Source organism: Sander lucioperca, chromosome 1 (assembly GCF_008315115.2).
Source record: "Sander lucioperca isolate FBNREF2018 chromosome 1, SLUC_FBN_1.2, whole genome shotgun sequence".
NCBI classification, from domain to species: domain Eukaryota; kingdom Metazoa; phylum Chordata; class Actinopteri; order Perciformes; family Percidae; genus Sander; species Sander lucioperca.
In genome coordinates, this window is record NC_050173.1 from 46,484,039 (window position 1) to 46,504,119 (window position 20,081).

A 20,081-nucleotide genomic window follows, 5' to 3' on the forward strand; every position below is an offset into this window, starting at 1 on the left:
TTGGATCAGCGACTTCCACGGTCACTCCAGGGTGGCCGTGACGGTCTGTCAGTCTGTGATCGTGAGTGGGGAGGGATCTAGATATTTATTATGTGGCAGTGAGAACCAGAGTCTGTGGTAAAAAAGAAAATCCCTCAGAGATTTCTGTTGGCTGCTTTAACCTCTTTAAACCCTGATTCCCCCCGTTTAAATGTTTAATTAAATGTTCACACACATCTTCATTAAAGCTTTATTGTGTTTACACTGACTGAAATGTTAAAACCATTCACTTCATGGGGTTTTTTGCATTTCATTCCCGCAAATTTCAGCTTGAAATAAAGACACGTTTGGAAACCTAAAGAAATAGTTTGATATAGTATTTTGTAAACTGTTTTTTTCACTTCTTGCTGATAGTTTTTTAATATGAAGATTGATACCACTCTCATGTCTGAACAGTAAATATAAAGCTTTAGCCAACAGCCGGTTAGCTTAGCTTAGCAGCTAGCCTGGCTCTGTCCAGAGGTAACAGAATCAGCCTACCAGCACTTCTGAAGCTCACCTATCAACACATAGCTTCTTTCTTTCATTATTTAGCTTTGAAGGTGCTGGGAGGCATCTATCTATCTATCTATCTATCTATCTATCTATCTATCTATCTATCTGTATGTCTATCTATCTATCTATCTGTATGTCTATCTATCTATCTATCTATCTATCTATCTATCTATCTATCTATCTATCTATCTATCTGTATGTCTATCTATCTATCTATCTATCTGTATGTCTATCTATCTATCTGTATGTCTATCTATATAACTATCTATCTATCTATATATCTATCTATCTATATAACTATCTATCTATCTATCTATCTATCTATCAATCTATCTATCTGTATGTCTATCTATCTATCTATCTATATAACTATCTATCTATCTATCAATCTATCTATCTATCTGTATGTCTATCTATCTATCTGTCTAGCTGTCTGTCTGTCTATCTATCTATCTATCTATCTGTCTATCTGTATGTCTATCTATCTATCTATCTATCTATATAACTATCTATCTATCTATCTATCTGTCTATCTGTATGTCTATCTATCTATATATCTATCTATATCTATCTATCTATCTATCTATCTATCTATCTGTCTGTATGTCTATCTATCTGTCTATCTATCTGTCTAGCTGTCTGTCTGTCTGTCTGTCTATCTATCTATCTATCTATCTATCTATCTGTCTGTCGGACTGTCTGTCTGTCCGTCTATCTCTCTGTTTGTCTGTCTGTCTATCTGTCTGTCTAGCTGTCTGTCCGTCTATCTCTCTGTTTGTCTGTCTGTCTATCTGTCTCTCTAGCTGTCTGTCCGTCTATCTCTCTGTTTGTCTGTCTGTCTATCTGTCTGTCTAGCTGTCTGTCTGTCTATCTGTCTGTCTATCTGTTTGGACACAGCCAGGCTAGCTGTTTTCCCCTGTTTCCAGTCTTTGTGCTAAGCTAAGCTAACCGGCTTCTGGCTGTAGCTTTACATTTAGCCTACAGACATGAGAGTGGTATCAATCTTTTCATTTAAAGTTAATGAGTATATTTCCCAAAATGTAAAAACTATTCCTTTTAAAAGAACGTTGTCATCTCAGCTAGAATTAAAAAAATAAATAAATAGATGCATGTGTCCTTGGCCCAGACAACACAAGTTTTACTGTTTGTTTAAATAAACTGGCTGGCAGATTTTCTTCGTCATGTTTTAGTAAGAAAACAATATTTTTTAGGAGATTATTTTGCTGAGTGCCAGCTTGGCGCAGACCCAGTTCTACTTTAAAGGAATAGCGGCCCTCAAGTTTAAAAACCCTAATTACAATACCGCATGTCCCAGGTGAAGCCTAAAGAAAATGCTGAACAAGCAGCACCTGGGACATTTAAATCAGCTGTTCAACAGCTAGTTCATTTAAAACTACACAGCGCCCTACATTTCTTAAGAGCAGACGTGGCTTTGAATAAACGCAATTAAAAAGTATTAGATGTGTAGGTAGAAAAAGCGTCCTAACGAGTAAATCCTAAGTGATATTCTGCTGAGTGATCGTGCCTTCTAATTAACTAATTAGCTCAGTTTACTTTGGGTTTGGGCGTATGAAGCTGGAGCGTGTCCGATGGTGGTCCGGTCATGTCCTCTCCAGTCTCCTAATGGGCCCCGAGGAGCCGGGGCTTTTCTGATAATGAGAGGAACATTAACATTCACTCATCTGCCCATTAGATGCCAATGATCCTGCTGCACAGCCGTTAGATGTTGTTGCGTGGGTGTGTGTGCACTCAGCTTTGATCGTCTATTATGTTTCACACAGCAACAACCCCCCTCAAGAAAACACAAAGGGCTTTGTAGAGTTGCATTAGTAATGGTTGTGACTCTTTGTAAGTCAAATAATCTAATGTAACTGAGGTAATAATGGGAATACAGGCTGCCAGTTACGTCTTAAAGATCAATTTTGATATTTATAGTAAATCTGCCGAAGATTGACAAGTAAAGGCAGGGCGCAATGAATGAACGTTTTTGTTTCTTTAGGTCCAAGTCAAAATAAAAGTACACTCTGGACTTTTAATGTGAAGTTGAAGATGTCCTGCCTAGGGTTGGGTATTGTTGTTGTTGTTTTTTTCGATACCGGTGCTAAAGCGGTACTTTTAAAACGGTGCCTGAACCGATACTTTTTAAGAAAGTTAAAAAAAAAAAGAAGAAAAAAAAGAAGGGTACTAAACAACAGTCGGCGACATTTAAGAACAAGTTGTTTATTACTACGGCCATATGGTCAAAATTAAATGATTTAATAGTAATGTAATAACTATAACTTATAATAAACAATAACTTATTTCACCAGTAAATTGCTGTTGAATGACAAAAACAACCACCAGATGGGAAAAGGGTATTTTACAATAACTTTGAATGCACCGCGAGGCTGTATGTTACCAGTTTCAGTGAACGCACTGTCTGTGTTTTTCCGACGTCGGCATCTGCTGCGCTGCAGAGGCAGACTGTTGAAATACAGTCACACTTTACACTGCTTAACGTGTAAGGTAGGCTAACGTTACCTGCTGTTGAGTGTAGTGTAAAGTCAGGCACCGAAATAAGGCACCAAAATCTTCGTTCTTATTCGGTCTCGTTACTACCGTTTAGGTCGGAACCGGTGCCCTATTGGCACCGCGTTTCGGTACCCAACCCTAGTCCTGCCTGCCATCAAAATGGACCAAGCCCTGTGTTTGAACAGGAAAATGTCCAATTGATTGTCTTATTTTGACCGTTGTACATTCTGCAACTCCACAAACAGACTCAGAGAAAGAGAAAGATTTGACTTCATGTTCCTCGTAGTTCTGACATTTACTTAGAAGAACCCAAACAACTTCTAAATGTTGTTAAAGGTCCAATGTGTAGGAATTTCTACACGTAAGTACGTATTACAGCTACGGTAGCCTTCACGCTTGAAAAAGCTGGTCTCTTGCTCTTTTCAATATATATATAGAAGAAGACTCCTTTTCCTGAAATTTGGATTTTGAATACGTGTTGGTCCTCACCTACCCATTAGCAGCATTAGCAGCACCTGTGAGTTTATCATGTGACAGCGAAAACGCGAAAGGCGGAGCAGTATGTCCTGTATGTCCCTTACCGGCTAACGTATTTCTAGATGGAGCATGAATATGGAGCGTCTACCCCAGTTCATGCAAACGCAAATGTAACATTTCAAGCCAAAAGGAATACTTGGAATTGATTGTGGAGGTAAATATTCATGAAAAAGGACAAGTTAGAGAACGGGCAACACAGATTTTGATAATGAACAACTAAACAAGTTACACACTGGACCTTTAAGAAGAACATGTACTAAAAACTAAAAGAGGATCAAAGTGACTTGGAGGCAGAAATATGTTTAGATAAAGTTTCTAACATGCAGGCTGGGTTTCAGTTCATGATTTTGAGTTAAAATACTTCTAGTGGTTGCTTATTGCACAACCTTTAAGGGGGAAATGTGTGGTTCTTTTCGGACAGAGTTTAGCCATTAAAAACGATAAAACCTCTTCTTCTGTTCTTGCAGGTCAGAGCCAACGACGCAGACACCGGGACCAACGGAGAGATCGACTACAGCCTCCATCAGGCGTCGGAGGCCGTCCAGAGGCTTCTGCGCATCGACCGCTCTACAGGCATCATCTACGTCAAGGGCCTGGTGGACCGCGAGGAGGAGAGCTTCCTCAAGTTCTTTGTGGTCGCCAAAGATCGTGGACCCAACTCCAAGAGCTCCAAGGTCCTGGTGACCGTCAACGTCAAGGACCAGAATGACAACGCTCCGGCGATCGAGATCCGTGGTATCGGTTTGGTGACGCATCACGAAGGCGTTGCCAACATCTCTGAGGACATGCCCATCGGCACGCCGGTGGCGTTGGTCCAGGTGTCGGATCGCGACGAGGGGGAAAATGCGGTTGTGACGTGCGTGGTAGCCGGCGACGTCCCGTTTCAGCTCCGACCTGCTAGCGAGTCAGCCAACGATCGGAAGAGGAAATACTTCCTGCAGACAACTACCCTGCTGGATTACGAGCGTGTCAAGGATTACAGGATTGAAATCGTTGCCGTGGATTCTGGGAACCCAGCCCTGTCCAGCACCAACACCCTCAAAGTGCAGGTCACGGACATGAACGACAACACACCAAACTTTTCCCCTGCGTTGCTCGAGGTGGACTTTGCGGAGGGCAACCAGCCAGGCGACAAGGTGCTGGATGTCACGGCGACAGACGCAGACAGCGGCACCAATGCAGAGCTGGTCTACAGCATCATCGAGTCCCATGCCACCAGGCTCTTTGAAATCGAAGCCAACACAGGAGAGATTCGTGTGAGGAACCTGCTGGACCGGGAAGAGACGGAACGTTACGAATTCCGTGTGGCAGCAGCGGACAAGGGCCTTCCTAGCAAAACTGGCACTGCTACGATTGTGATTAACGTTCTGGACCGCAATGACAATGACCCCAAGTTCATGCTGAGCGGCTACAGCTTCTCAGTCATCGAGAACATGGCTCCGCTTAATCCTGTCGGTGTAGTGACTGTCACTGACGCGGATAAGGGCGAGAACGCCCGAGTGAGGCTGTTTGTGGAGCCGGACAACGGCAAGTTTGTCATCCAGAACGGCACGGGGACGATCCTGTCCAGCATCTCATTCGACCGCGAGAAGGAGAGCACCTACACCTTCCGCCTGAAGGCTGTGGACGCCGGTGACCCACCTCGATCCTCCTACGTGGGTGTGACGATCAATGTCCTGGATGAGAATGATAACGCCCCCTACGTCACCAAACCGGCAAACTCCTCCTACGTATACATGTCACCCGTCACCCCGCCAGACACCAGGGTGGAGACCGTAAAGGCCGAGGACATTGACTCCGGACCCAACAGTGACCTCGTCTACACCATCACAGGAGGAAACCCGTACGACCTGTTCGACATCTCGCCCAGCAGCGGGGAGATCAAACTGATGCAGGAGTTCACCGGGAAACACAACGGGCTGCACCGCCTGGTGGTAAAGGTCAGCGATAAAGGCAAACCTCCCCGCCACACCACCGCCCTCGTCCACGTTTTTGTCAACGATACCAAGTCCAACGTCTCCCTCATCGAGGCGTTGGTCGGGCACAGCCTCTACACCCCTCTGGACAGGGACATTGCGGGAGATCCCAACTACGCGCTCGCTCAGCGCAGCAACATCCTGTACGGCAGCCTCGCGGGCATCGCCGGTGTGATTCTGGTCATCGTAGCCGTCGTGGTCATCCGACACCGACTGCAGAAGGACACAAAGAGCGGTTATCAGGCCGGCAAGAAAGAGAGCAAGGACCTATATGCGCCCAAGCAAGGCCCCAAAAATGGCAAAGGGAAAAAGAGCAAAAAGGGAAAAGCTCCCAAACCGGCGAAGCCACTGGAGGAAGACGAGGAGGCCAGCTTGCAGAAGGGCCTCAAGTTCAACCTCATCAACGACACCGTAAACGACAGTCCCAGAATCCACCTGCCCCTCAACTACCCGCCGGGAAGCCCCGACTTGGGCCGCCACTACCGCTCCAACTCCCCCCTCCCCTCCATCCAGCTGCAGCCTCAGTCGCCCTCCGCCTCCAAGAAGCACCAGGCCGTCCAGGACCTCCCCGCCACCAACACCTTCGTGGGAACGGGCGACAACAACTCCACAGGCTCCGACCAATACTCGGATTACAGCTACAAGGCCAACCCGCCCAAATACAGCAGCAAACAGGTAGGCGACTACGCAAACACGCCAATGTACAACAGGGACATCTATTGGACCAACCGGGTGTGGTAGTCACGCTGGGACTGATTTGGCACAGCCGATATTCCTCCACCAAAGCTGCACTGATTCCTCTGCACAGCACCCACTTCCAAATGGCTGTTTTCCCTTTTGTTTTGGGTTTTTTTGATTTGGTTGTGTTCACCATTTCTGTTCTGTCCAGTTGTTTTTTTTTATATTCACACCATGAAACAATCACATAAGGGATAGACCAAATATGGGCTTAGCAATATTGATTTTTATTACCGTAACACCCCCCCAACATGAACTCTGACGATCCCGAACCAGAACATGCCGGAGGGTTGTTTTTATATATTCTGTATGTTTGTGTTGATTATTGTTGTTGTTCATGTTCCACAATGGCACGGTTCAAATGTTCAATTTCTTACAGTATTTAATTCCTGAAATATTACAGCACAAGATATTTTCATGCTTAAAGCAAGTTAATAACAAAAATATAACGGGCAGATTTTGGATAAATGAAGATGTAAATTCTGAATAATAAGGGCTGGGTTAGAATAACCGATTCTCCAATTAAAAATCTTAGTTTGAGTGATCTGATATCGATTCATAAAAATCCCCCAAAATCTTTTAATGTAGGCTAGGACTTCTACAGTGTCATGTCACGTTAGTTCTGTTAAAGGTGCTGTAGGTAGGATTGGGAAGATCCAGGACTTAGCCAACAAAATTTGAACATCAACAACTTCTCAGTCCCTCCCCCACTTTCTGCTAAAGCCCAAAACGGTCTCCTAAGCCCCTCCCCCCACAAGGGAGAATGAATGCGTGATTGACACGCAGTTAGACACCCCCCCTGGCCCTGATTGGTGCATCTGAACAGTTAGACACGCCCCCTGGCCCTGATTGGTGCATCTGAACAGGGAGCGGTGGATTTCTGCAAATCTCACTCCAGGCTGTAGGTGGTGCCAGAGGAGCTGGATTTTTATTTTAATGACCTGCTTCATGTAGTTCTACTGGAACATAGGGTCAGTTTCAGCAAATATGACAGAAAGTTAGTTTTATAAGGCTTACCTACTGCACCTTTAAGTAAAAAGTACTTTAAACAAACTTTTTGGGGTCAATTCTTAATAAAACATGAAGGGTTGCTTCTTGCTTGTACAATATACAGCAGAAGTTCTCTGAGAATCTCTTTTATATCCGAGCTAAATTGGTATCGTAACTGAACCTAATAATATTGAATCGAATCGGGACTAGAGCTGCACGATACGAGGAAAATACGCGATAACGTAACGATATTACTTGCGATAAATTAACAGATATTAGAGTGTACTCAGTTCTGCCTTTCTGTTGCTCTCAGTATTCGTTTAAAATACACCAAATTGCTGGTTGAATTTAAAACAAATAATCATTTCTAAAATTATTTTATTGAACAAATTGAACATTGAATTGACAATGAAAAAAAGAATGACGTATACACTTTAAAGTGCAGTTTTCTTCTGACATTTTTTTTCAACCAACACAATCAATCTCGAAGTATCTCGTAATGTCGCAACCTTTCACGTTATGTATATCGCGCCAGTTGATATTGCGATGACGATAAAAAAGCGGATATATTGTGCAGCCCTAATCGGGACCTTGTGACTTGGAATCACATGGATTGAGGAAGTCTCTGGCGATACCCAGCCCTGCTAAATAATCGGTTCTCTGTTCCCATATGGGTCTATCCTCAGCATCTACATGTTTTTCCTTTTGGTTTATTTTTGTGTTCACGTTCACCGTTTTTTAACTGTGGGTTAAATGAAGGTTATTAGTTGTTTTATTAAGTGTTTTCAAGTTCTTTATGGCGGCCGTTGCAAAGGTTGACGCTGACGTCCTCATTAAGTCTGAATGTGGCTTTCTTTCTTTCTTTCTTTCTCCTTCTGGAGACTGAGAGCTGTGTCGAGGTTTTGAAGCCACTCTTTATGGCCGGATCAGCTTGTTGAAGGGTGACAAAGAAGAGTGACTGTGATTTTTTTTTTTTTGGTACCCATTTTTTCATTGTTTCTTGGCTTTTATTTTGCCAAGAACTAGCCTGTCTGAGAGGTACTTTAGAGTGTTCCCATCCAGTTCAGACCAATTTACGGTAATTTCAGCTCAGTCAGGGAGCCAAAGCAGCGAAGAAAGAAAGAAAGAAAGAAAGAAAGGGAATAAAAAAGAAAGGAGGAGGGAGGGAGGGTTGTAACAATGCCACTACACTATGAAGGAAAAGGTACACTAAAAGACTAAATGCAACCATTTCTTAACCTCCGCACCTCCTGTCAGGTCAGCTGAAAAACCACTTTTAATTCTTGCCGTGTTCCCAATCACCGGCGTTTAAAAGTCAATTGTTTGCACAGATTAATGGCAGGTCATTTTCTTAGGCGCCCGCTTTTCGCCTTCTTTTACCCAGAGTGCCTTGCTCTATTCTATTTAATGTACAAAACAAAAGGGGGAGGGAGGGGAGGGGAGGGGATGGGGGGGCCCGTTAACTGCGTGATGGCGACGAGCTTTCACGCCACATCGGCTGTTTCTGTGATGGACTAAAAAAAATGTCACGTGCACTGTGAAAAAACTAACGTGAAGACAATCGCATTACGGTGTCATAGAGACTGTACATATATATGTGAACGACATGTCAAATATGTTTTGTTTTGTACTTTTTCATCTGCTGTTTGTGTTGCAACATTATTGTGTGTGTGTGTGTGTGTGTGTGTGTGTGTGTGTGTGCTTTACAAGGGCATTTCATTGTTCTGCTCCTTCTTTCTAAAGACTTTTGTTCACCTGTACCAAAGACTCACACACACACTGACACTCTCACACACACACACACACACACACACACACACACACACACACACACACACACACACACACACACACACACACACACACACCTGCATATTCACTGTCATCACCATCGTATTTATGAAGCCGACCGTGCTTCCTTGTTTGGTCGGTGTAGCAGAGTTCCTGCTGGTGTTCGCAGCGCTCTAGCTCTCCTGCCGGGTTAATATTTAACCTGTTAACCTTTGAGCTGGCAGGCGTCACACTTCACATTTAAAGCCACACGGCCTCTCATATCGACCCCATCACGATCATGTACTCTCCGGGGGAAAATACATTGTACAGTGTTTGTTTTTGTTGTTTTTTAAAAAGCTAAAAGCAGATTTTATTTCAATAAAAATGTTGCTTAAATGCTACAAAAAAAGTGGCGCTTTGTGCATTCACTGGGTGGTGTGTGTGTGTGTGTGTGTGTGTGTATGTGGTGGGGGGGGGGGAGGGTGTTACAAACAGGAAGTGGGAATGAAGAGGTACTGTATTCCATTGCCATTTCCATCCTTCACACACATGGAGAGAAAATGTATTTTTTTACAGCACAGAATACACACTTTAAGTCCACTTGAAATCGAAATCCTTCCCCACACGGTAAACTTTATTGGCAAAGCCAAAGCATGCAATAAATGTGACTCTAAATATTGTTTACAGGAAGATATGCCTGGACATAGAGAGGCTTTGGACTCTTTCTCCTCTCCTGTCGTCTTCCTGTGGACATACTTTGCTCTCTGATGTTCTTCAAACAAAGTAAATGTAAATGGACTGTATTTATATAGCGCTTTTCTAGTACAGGAACCATTCACCATTCACACGCTGTGGCCGGGACTGCCGTACAAGGTGCCACCTGCTCATCAGATAAACATACACACACATTTACACTCCGGTGGCACAGCATCGGAGGAAACTCTGGGTTCAGTGTCTTGCCCAAAGACACCTCGACATGGGACTGCAGGGCCAGGGATTAGAGCTGTAATCAAGGACCGAGCCCCACAGAATTTGGCCTGAGCCCGACAAGTACATTTTGATTGACAGCCGGTTTACAGCCCGACATTATTGAAATGTGCGCTCGCACACACAGCTCTTTTGCCTTTTGTCAAGAACGAGTCATTTCTACATTTTTTCACATCATTTATTCATGACTAATGGAGGCTGTAGGCCACTTGGAAGTTGGAACAAAGAAATAAAAGAAGTCCTCCAGAGGCCAGCCTCCGTCTCACCTCCTCAGCATCCATTTACACGCTAATCGAAACCCATCACCTGATCGCTCATTTACCACGCAACCTGGAGCCCAAGCCCGAGCCAGAGTAAAATAATAGAAATTAAGACCGGACCCGTCAGGTTTGGGAAAAGATCTCCAGCTCTACCAGGGATCGAACCACCAGCCTTACGACTGACAGGCGTCCGCTCTACCACTGAGCCACAGCCACCCCAGAAGATAATTCTGCTAATCAAGAAAGTCTCAGTTTGTCGTAGTACCACTTAGTTTTGTGTGAAACTGGTCAGCGAACAACATCTCTCGCACAATACACATCACCTTGCTTGATGCTCGGCTTGCTCGTTAGCTAGCTGGCTCTTAGTTTCATCTGCCGGGAAGAGAAAGAACGAGGAAGCCCTGTTGCTCGTGTGAGTAACGTTACGTCCTGGTACCAAACACACAGACATCGTAGCTTTAGCGAGACATCACGTAGAGACTTTGGGGTGAGTAATCTTTCTAATTAGTATTTTCACAGTCTTATACTTTAACAGTTTTACGACAAACTGAGACTTTCTTGACTTGCAAAATTGTCTTTTAAAGAATATGAAGAACATCATATGTGTAATTCATGGCTCAATTCAAACGGCATCAAATAATTACGGTTCACTAATATACTCTGAACAACATTATAAACGCGACACTTTTGTTTTTGCCCCCATTTTTAATGAGCTGAACTCAAAGATCTAAGACTTTTTGTGTACACAAAAGGCCTATGTCTCTCAAATATTGTTAGTTAGTGAGCACTACTCCTTTACCAAGATAATCCATCCACCTCACAGGTGTGGCATATCAAGATGCTGATGCAAATGCTCACATTCGATGGCGTCTGGCACTTTGGAGAGGAGTTCTCTTCAAGGATGAACCCTATATGGTTAGGGTTAGGGTAGAAGTGCTCACTAACCCAGATTTAGACACATTTGTGAACAATATTTGAGAGAAATAGGCCTTTTGTGTACATAGAAAAAGTCTTATGGCAGTTACACACTGGGCCGATAACCGGCCGTTGGACAGTCTGGCGAGGTCGGTGACTCGAGTCTGTTCGGTGTGTTCGTGCCGTCGTCCGTCGGAGGAGCCGTCGGCCTTCATTTTGTCGGGACTCACCCGGAAATGGCGAGCGGGGTGAGCGTGACTAGAGCCTCTCAAAATCTGACGAAAATCTTTTAAACTGACCTTTGTTGATCTGAAGACAGATTCAGCAACTGCACGGCCTATTTCTCTCTTAAAACGTTTTCAGAAACACGTTTCGGTGAACTATTTTAGTCCAATATGAGATCGTATTCTGAGTTAGTCGCCAGTAATGGCCGGTTGAAAAATCCAAAATCCGGAAGCAGCATCCAGAACCATGTGACGTATTACGTCTCGTCTCTTCGGTGCGTTCTGAGGAACTTTTTTGACCAACTCGGGGAGACTGATCAGTCCGACTGCCTTTTCTGCCGACGGTCGGCCGTCTGGTTGGTGTGTAACGGCCTTTAGATCTTTGAGTTCAGCTCATGAAAAATGGGGGCAAAAACAAAAGTGTTGCGTTTATAATTTTGTTCAGTGTACGTATTTATTCTGAAATAAGGTCTTACGTTGGTCCACCGGAAGGGGAGGGACTTTGCCTTTCTGTACAGCTAAACAAAAATAAAGAAAAACAGCTATTTTCTACAGGTACGTAGGTAGGAACAAAGATACACATACTGTGCTTTATAAAAAACAACTTAAAGTATCTATATAGAGGTAAAAATATGACTTAAATATTTAGAGAGGGATACAAATGGAGCAAGGAAGTGCACTGAATGTTTCGTGTGCATCTCTTAGTGGATAACATTCGATAAACTAACAGTCACAGCAGCGAAGGCACAAGAAGATAAGTAACTTAATAAAAAACACTAGACGCATATATATGTATATGATGGATTATGATAAGAGTAAATACACAGTTTATATTGCATGTTTAGACTCACATTTGACATTAAATGGATGTTATGTACGGGCTGTTTTTTTTCCAGAGATTGGCATTCGAAAATGTCACTATTAGAAATGTTATTCATTTTTCTGCAGTGACTGCGTTTTGCCATAACTGTGGTATACACCTTTTCCCCGCTGCTGCATATTTACCTTGTTGCGGTGCAACGGCGAGCCGACGATTAGAGAAGCAGGCCGTGACCGACGGATGAACCCTGGCTCTCCCACCACGCCCGGGCTCTTGAACCCCCGACTGCTGGAGCGGCTCGAGGTCTGAGTAGTAAAGTGTGAATGTTTGGAGGATGTCTTCCTGGAAAGAGAACATCACTTTTATTGAGAACTTTCCTAAATAAGTAAAAGAATTACAAGAAACATGCAGTAAAGGGTCACCCTATTTTCACACGTTTGTGTCTAAGTGACTAATGTGAACAAAGATCTTTGAAATTGGTCCAGGATTGGGTAGGGGTGCAAATATATCGACTCAATATCATTATATATCGATATATATATATATATCACTATATCTAAAACGTCGCGATAAATATGTAATATTTAGTTTATTTTGTGGAGCGCTGCGTCCCGTCCGTTGGCTTAGTTGTGTTTGATTTAGAGCTTGAAACGCTATAATGATCATGTTTCATTGGCCAGATAAGCCTGGTTCACACGGCAGGATAATTAGGCCGATTTTAGCCCCGATTCACCCCTTCTGACAATCTTAAGGATGCTCCGATTATGGTAAAATAATCTGATCAGATATTCCTGCCGTGTGTGGTGTGTTAAGACTGCTCTCGTCTGCTCGGAAGGACGTCGGGACCGCTCCCATCTCAAATCGGGGATATCCAACATGTTGGATTTTTTTGGCCCGATTTCTCCTCGTGTGTGGTGTCCCCCGGGGACAAACGAGCACGCAGCCTGTGGACTGTGGTGTGTAGCCAATCAGAAAGAGAGGTGACGAGGCGGCGAGGAAAGCACCGGGAAACAACATCAAAACAGCCGGCGGCACAGCGCACCAGAAAGTCCGGTGGACGTCGGAGATAAGTAGAGCAAGTATAGTCCATGCTCGCGTTGTCTCCACTTCTTTGACCATCGCCTTTTCTTTTGATAACGTTTTTTTTTTTCGGTTAAAAATAAACTACAAACTATCGCCACTGCATCTGTCGGTACATGATCCGCTCTGCCTGCACGATCCGTTCTGCGCATGCGCAAAATTTTCGCGCATGCGCTGTTGTACGAGGATTTACGACACTGCACGATCTGTTCCACGCTTCCGGTCGACAGCCAAGCTAACGTTAGTTTAGCTAACAGCTAATTCGGCTAACTGCTAGCTGAGACAGCCTGTAATAAAAGACCCTCAAAATAAAACGTGAAAATAACCGTTAACATATATAACAGCTGTTACGTCAGTTCTACTTTACTTTTGCTCATTTAAAATACAATCACTCAATACTTGTCTTTATTGTTATTACTGTGAAGTCTTAATTTAGCTGTAGCTGCTTTTCCCATTACGTTTGAGTTAACGTTATTTTAGACTGAATCTAGCTGTCAGCTAGCAGTTAGCCGAATTAGCTGTTAGCTAAACTAACGTTAGCTTCCCGGTGGAGGCTAGCCATAGGCTAGCGTGGAACAGATCGTGCAAGTCGTATCCTCGGTAAAACAGTATTATCTTGCGCATGCGCAGAACGGATCGTGTACCGACTGCATCCTCTTCGTCCACCATGATTGTTTACTCTGAAGTCACGTTTGATCTCGAGGGATTTTGTGAGATTTCCCGTCTGACCTGGGAATGCTCGGGAGTCAGATCGGTTCGTGTGTGATGTGTTAATTTTGCCGTGTGCTGCGCACCACACGCTGTACGACCAAAACTGGTAGACCCGTGATTTTTTATCGCCGTGTGTGGGGTCTCTCAGGATTGGAAAATCGGCCGACAATTTTAAAATCGTCCCGTGTGAACCAGGCTTAACCGTGCCACTCGCACGTTAGTGCACGTCAGCGCACGGGTCCACTACGTGACCAACCCTATGGAGCGTACCACGTGACGTGTGTGCATATTTCGACAGAGTGACAGTGTAAGTGAAGAAATAGAGACAACTAAACGCAACAAATCTTTATTTATATATTTATATATTTGATACTGTCCAACCAGTAGAACATGTCCTGTTCTGTAGACATGGTCCTTATTTATTTATTTATTCATGTTGGACCAGTCCAATATGACAGTCAGTTGAAATACACCTTGTGTTGTAAGAAAACTTGTTTAAATTGTTATGAATCTATTTTGATGCGTTTTCCCATAACTTTTGTAATTTTTACATGTTTAAAAATATCGAAATTAATATTGATATCGCAATATCACATTTTGTCAATATTGTGCAACCCCGCTATTGGGTGAGAACCAGGGTTCAAAATTAACTTTTTGGTCCTCCAGCCAAATGGCTAGTGAATGTTCACGTTTTACCAGCCACTCTATAGATTACCATTGCTTTTTTTGGCTAGTGAGTGAAGCAAATTCACCAGCCACTTGCATATTTTACCAGCATTTGGCTGGTAGATAGTGCTAATTCTGAACCCTGGTGAGAACTCTGTAACAGGCAGCCATGGACCGGGCTGTAATGTAACCCTACAGGACAAATGTTCACCCTCAGTTAGCGTCCACTAAAAGTTCTGTTTTCACCGCTGACAGACTCAGATTATTATTCTAAGTGTCTGACAACATTATGAAAGGATCCCTACAGAGATAGACCTTTTGGTTAAAGAGTAAGATCCTTTTAGTTTAACATGAAACAGCCCCGAAATCACCATCACCAAACTACACCAGACTCCATGTAAATAATCAGTACTTTTAGCGTGTATAGAGCCAGTATATTTCCACATGTAAATGGGTGAATTAAGGGTTAATTTCAACCAAACCAGAGTGGTGATTTTTGGATCAGTGGAAAGATGAACCAAGACGGCTTTTGGTAGTTTTATTTAGTTTCTGTCGACTTTGAATAAAGTGTGTTTTACGATGATAAAATTGCTGATTATTTACATGGAGTCTGGTGGGTTTGGCGATGGTGATCTCAGGGCTGTTTCATGTTAAACTAAAAGGATCTTACTCTTTAACTAAAAGGTCTATCTCTGTAGGGATCCTTTCATAATGTTGTCACACACTTAGAATAATAATCTGAGCCCGTCAGTGTTCGTCTCTCTCTTAATACTGGACCAATCATTGATCCCATCAGTCACTTAGACACAAAAACATCGGGGTCCAGGTTGGAAGAAAACAAAACAAAACAAAGTTACCCTTTAAGTAAAAGAATTACAAGAAAAATAACATCTTCAAACCATAAAAGGAGATGTTAAATTGCAGTTTGACTTTCAAAAGATGCTTTGAGGCCCAAACAAAATACAGTTTCTCTTCATAACAGTCCACATGAGCCATTGTGTCTGTCACTTTACAACTTCCTCCTCGATGGCATGTCGCTCACACACACACACACACACACACACACACACACTCTCACACACACACACTCTCACACACACACACACACACACACACACACACACACACACACACACACACACACACACACTCACTTGTGGACTTTGAACCTGCAGCAAAACAGCACACAAAGGACCAAAGCTCCAGACAAGACTGAGCAGGTGCTCAACCTGCCAGGGGGGTCAAAGGTCAAATATCACTCAGAAACAGTTATTAGCAGCAGAGAGTGAAGAGGTCAGAGGTTAATTATGTCCCACCCCACCACCACCACCAGACCCTTCCTCATCTCATCAGGAGTTCACATTAACAGTCCAGCAGCGTCCTTCCTGCTTTTTACGCTGACCAACTCGGCTGTCTCTATGGAAACACAACGACCTGTGTGTGTGCGTGTGTGTGCGTGTGTGTGTGTGTGTGTGTGTGTGCGTGTGTGCGTGTGTGTGTGTGTGCGTTTGCTGACTCATAGTACTGACCAAATCTCCTCCACCTCTCCCCTTTTTCTCCCCTTCCAATCCAACACAATCCCTCCTTCTATGGAAAGCTCTGCCCTTTGAATGAAGAGATGTGTGTGTGTGTGTGTGTGTGTGTGTGTGTGTGTGTGTGTGTGTGTGTTGCCTGTCATTCAGTTTATATAAGCTCGGTGCTGCGTGTTTGTTTCTCTCTCCCACACACACTTTATGCTTTAATGACTTGCAACAGTCTGAGTTACATATTTCCATGTAAACAATCAGAGAAAGGTCAACGAGGTCCATTCTTAGTCTCGTTTATTAAAGAGCATTTAAGACATTTATAGGACAACTAACGATTTTTTTCATTGTGGATTAATCTGTCGGTTATTTCCTAGATTAAACAATTAGTTTGTTCTATAAATTGTCAGAAAACGGTGAAAAATGTGGATCAGTGTTTCCCCAAAAGTCCTGTGTCTGTGCCTTTTTAGAGTTTTCTCCAAGTTTTTGGAGCTTTTTCCGACATTTTTGTCCATTTTTTCAATGTTCTTTTATATAACTTTTTTTTTCAAACGCTACAAAATTGTAGCCTGACAAGCACATCCAGATGTTGGGTCTGGGAACTCACCATTGGCAGGGATAAATCTGAGGGGCGGGATAAACGGCTGTCTTTCAAATTCTCTCTGCACGCAATAGGATAGCACTACAACCAATCAGAGCAACGCTAGCTGATAGATTACACTTTAAACTCCGAACACATCTTCCTTTTTTAAGAATGACTTCAGTGCCGTTCTTTGTTCTTTTCTCAAAGAAAAGCTGAACTCCAAGTCTTCCAGAGTCGCGGCCAAAGCCGATTCCAAAGACCGCTGTTCACCAGCAGCAGCAGCCATCTTCTTTGTTTTCAAGTAGCAGGAAATTCACGCGGAGCCGTCGCAACTCAGCCGTCATTATGTTAAGCCCCGCCCACCGACTCTATACACGATGTGATTGGCCTGACCAGAATTTGGTTTTTCCAGCTCGCAAGCCAACGGAGAGTTGCTAGACGACCCTCGCTGCAAATTACATTTGCTGTCGCTAGGGTGGTCTAGATTTCTAGGCTAACAAAATTGAATAAAACGAGTTAAAAAGAGTTTTTTTGTGATTGTTGCAAAAATCCTTGATTATGCGGCACGTTTTCTTAAAAAATCCGATGGAATATGTGAGATATTTATGCAATTTTATGCGATGAAATTGCGGGAACTTGCAAAAACTGCGGTTTCATCATGGCTTCATCGCGGGGTTTGCAGCTTTTCGATGATGTTCACGTCGCGTAATTACATCACTTGGCAACAGGGGAAAATGGCTGCTCTTGTGTGAAGTAAACGCAACATTTTTCAACTTTCTGCTAAGATATTTGTGACTTTTTTGCAACGAAAATGCGGGGATTATGAAATCATGCAAGCCCCGCATATTTTGCGCTGAAATCAGCAATTTATGCGGCGAAAGTGCGGCGTAAAAAAAATGAAAAATAGAAAAAATGTGGCCCCCCCGCATAAATATGCAGACTTTGGCTGATTATACATTGAATTATGCGATCACATAATCACGTTTTTCCCTACGGGGCGACTACGGGGAAAGGACGCCTCATACACTCCGGGAGACGGCCGCTGGGGACGCACGACATTAACGGGACGGTTGTGATTAGACTACGGGAAACTAAACGCCACACGCGGGAAGCGAGCCGCGCTCACCCGGGTGAAAGTCCTGTGATGTTTGACCCATCCACCCCCTCGACCAACCTCCCTACGCGGATTTTCGGCTCTTCATACTACTCCCTACCATTTTCATGCTGTGGCCACGAAATATGCTTCCCATTGAAATACATTTCTTCACATTTTCATGCTGGCCACCACGTAAAAAACGAGAAAAACGTCCCCGTGAACACGTCTCAATAGATTAAAAATAACGTGACATTTACACGAACTGCCGTGAGACCGGGCTGCTCCACCAGACCAGACTGGACATGTCAAACTCTAACAACTCCATCCAACAAACGCCAACAAACACAGACGGCCGGCCCACGCTGACCCAACTGTTGGTGTTTGTAGGAGTTTGTTGGCATTTGTTGGAGCAGTGTGCAAGCTCCTTTAGAGAGGAAAGGATGACCTGAGACTGTGAACACAGAACAACCGGGAGTGTAAAAGTAAAAATCTTTCTGTCTGAGGACTACTTTGTTGTAGGCCGGCGTCTCTCCACGCCTGCAGCGTCTCTGCACGCCTGCAGCGTCTTTCTCATATCACGGCGCCTATCGGCTGTCTGAAGGAGAACAGGAGGCTGCCGCCTGCTTTCGCATCCACCACTTCATTTTTCTTCTCCCCCCCCCCCTATGTTGTTTAGTTCTCAAGTCTGATTGATGATCTGTTGCATGCAGGCTTCACACTGTGTGTGTGTGTGTGTGTGTGTGTGTGTGTGTGTGTGTGTGTGTGTGTGTTTGTGTTTTGGTCTACAAGTTCACAACCGTGCCGGACTAAATACTTGTAGGGGTACGGTAGATTGGCTGAGATCTAAAGGCCTCTATGTGCATCAAGCAAAGCGCATGTGGCGTCTGAAATGTTTGGAACTTTGATTTGATTTGATTTATTTAGCACAACAAAAACCAACCGTGTTGTGGCCGGGTTGGCTCAGTGGGTAGAGCGGGCGCACATATACTGAGAGGCTTATGCCTCGACGCAGAGGTCCAGGGGTTGAGTCTGACCTGTGACGATTTCCTGCATCTCTTCCCCCTCTCTCTCTCTCTCCTTTCTCACCGAGCTGTCCTGTCAATTAAAGGCAGAAAAGCCCCAAAAAATTATCTTTAAAAAAACCAACAGTGTTACATATACAACAAAATAGGTTTAACCCTTGTGTTGTCTTCCCGTCTTCCAACAACTTTTTGTTTTTCTGGGTCCAAATTTTAAAATAAAAAACCGTAAGACACTTTTGTCACTTTTTTCCGAAGTCTTTATCGATTTCCGATCGATCGTCTAAATCGACATAATTTTATTTATTTTTTTCCAACATTTTTCTGACTTTTTTCAACGTTCTTTCATAATTTTTCTTGTCAAATGCTGTAAAAATTGAATAAAACACCCAAATCCAACGAAAGTAGTGAACTGGTCATTTATTTAACTTGTGAAGAGCGTCGTACGGGAACATCCACGTAGTTTTCTTTTGACAGTTTGGTTGATAGAAACCCAAAATTTCTAACATAGAAACCTCTTTAAAAGGACAACATGAGGGTAAATTAGCTGATACATGGTTAAACCTCATTGGCTCTCCGTGTTTAACTCTGTGTGTTTCTCCGTGTGTTTCTCCGTGTGTATCTCCGTGTTTAACTCCGTGTGTATCTCCGTGTTTAACTCCATGTGTATCTCCGTGTTTAACTCCGTGTTTAACTCCGTGTGTATCTCCGTGTTTAACTCCGTGTTTAACTCCGTGTGTATCTCCGTGTTTAACTCCGTGTTTAACTCCATGTGTATCTCCGTGTGTATCTCCGTGTTTAACTCCGTGTTTAACTCCATGTGTTTCTCCGTGTGTATCTCCGTGTTTAACTCCGTGTGTATCTCCGTGTTTAACTCCGTGTGTATCTCCGTGTTTAACTCCGTGTGTATCTCCGTGTTTAACTCCGTGTGTATCTCCGTGTGTATCTCCGTGTGTATCTCCATGTGTATCTCCGTGTTTAACTCCGTGTTTAACTCCGTGTGTATCTCCGTGTTTAACTCCGTGTGTATCTCCGTGTTTAACTCCGTGTGTATCTCCGTGTGTATCTCCGTGTTTAACTCCGTGTTTAACTCCGTGTGTATCTCCGTGTGTATCTCCGTGTTTAACTCCGTGTTTAA

The 20,081-nt window shown here is 43.6% G+C and overlaps 1 protein-coding gene across 3 annotated transcripts in view; it reads left to right on the forward strand.

Annotated features, from left to right (window-relative positions):
- Positions 1-20,081, forward strand: part of LOC116062401 (protocadherin-1) — a 272,977-nt gene that overhangs the window by 24,949 nt on the left and 227,947 nt on the right. For all 3 annotated transcript variants that reach the window (XM_036004824.1, XM_036004827.1, XM_031317078.2), the window contains exon 3: positions 4,050-6,233. In XM_036004824.1, the coding sequence (XP_035860717.1) occupies positions 4,050-6,233 (2,184 nt within the window). The remainder of the gene's footprint in view (positions 1-4,049; positions 6,234-20,081) is intronic.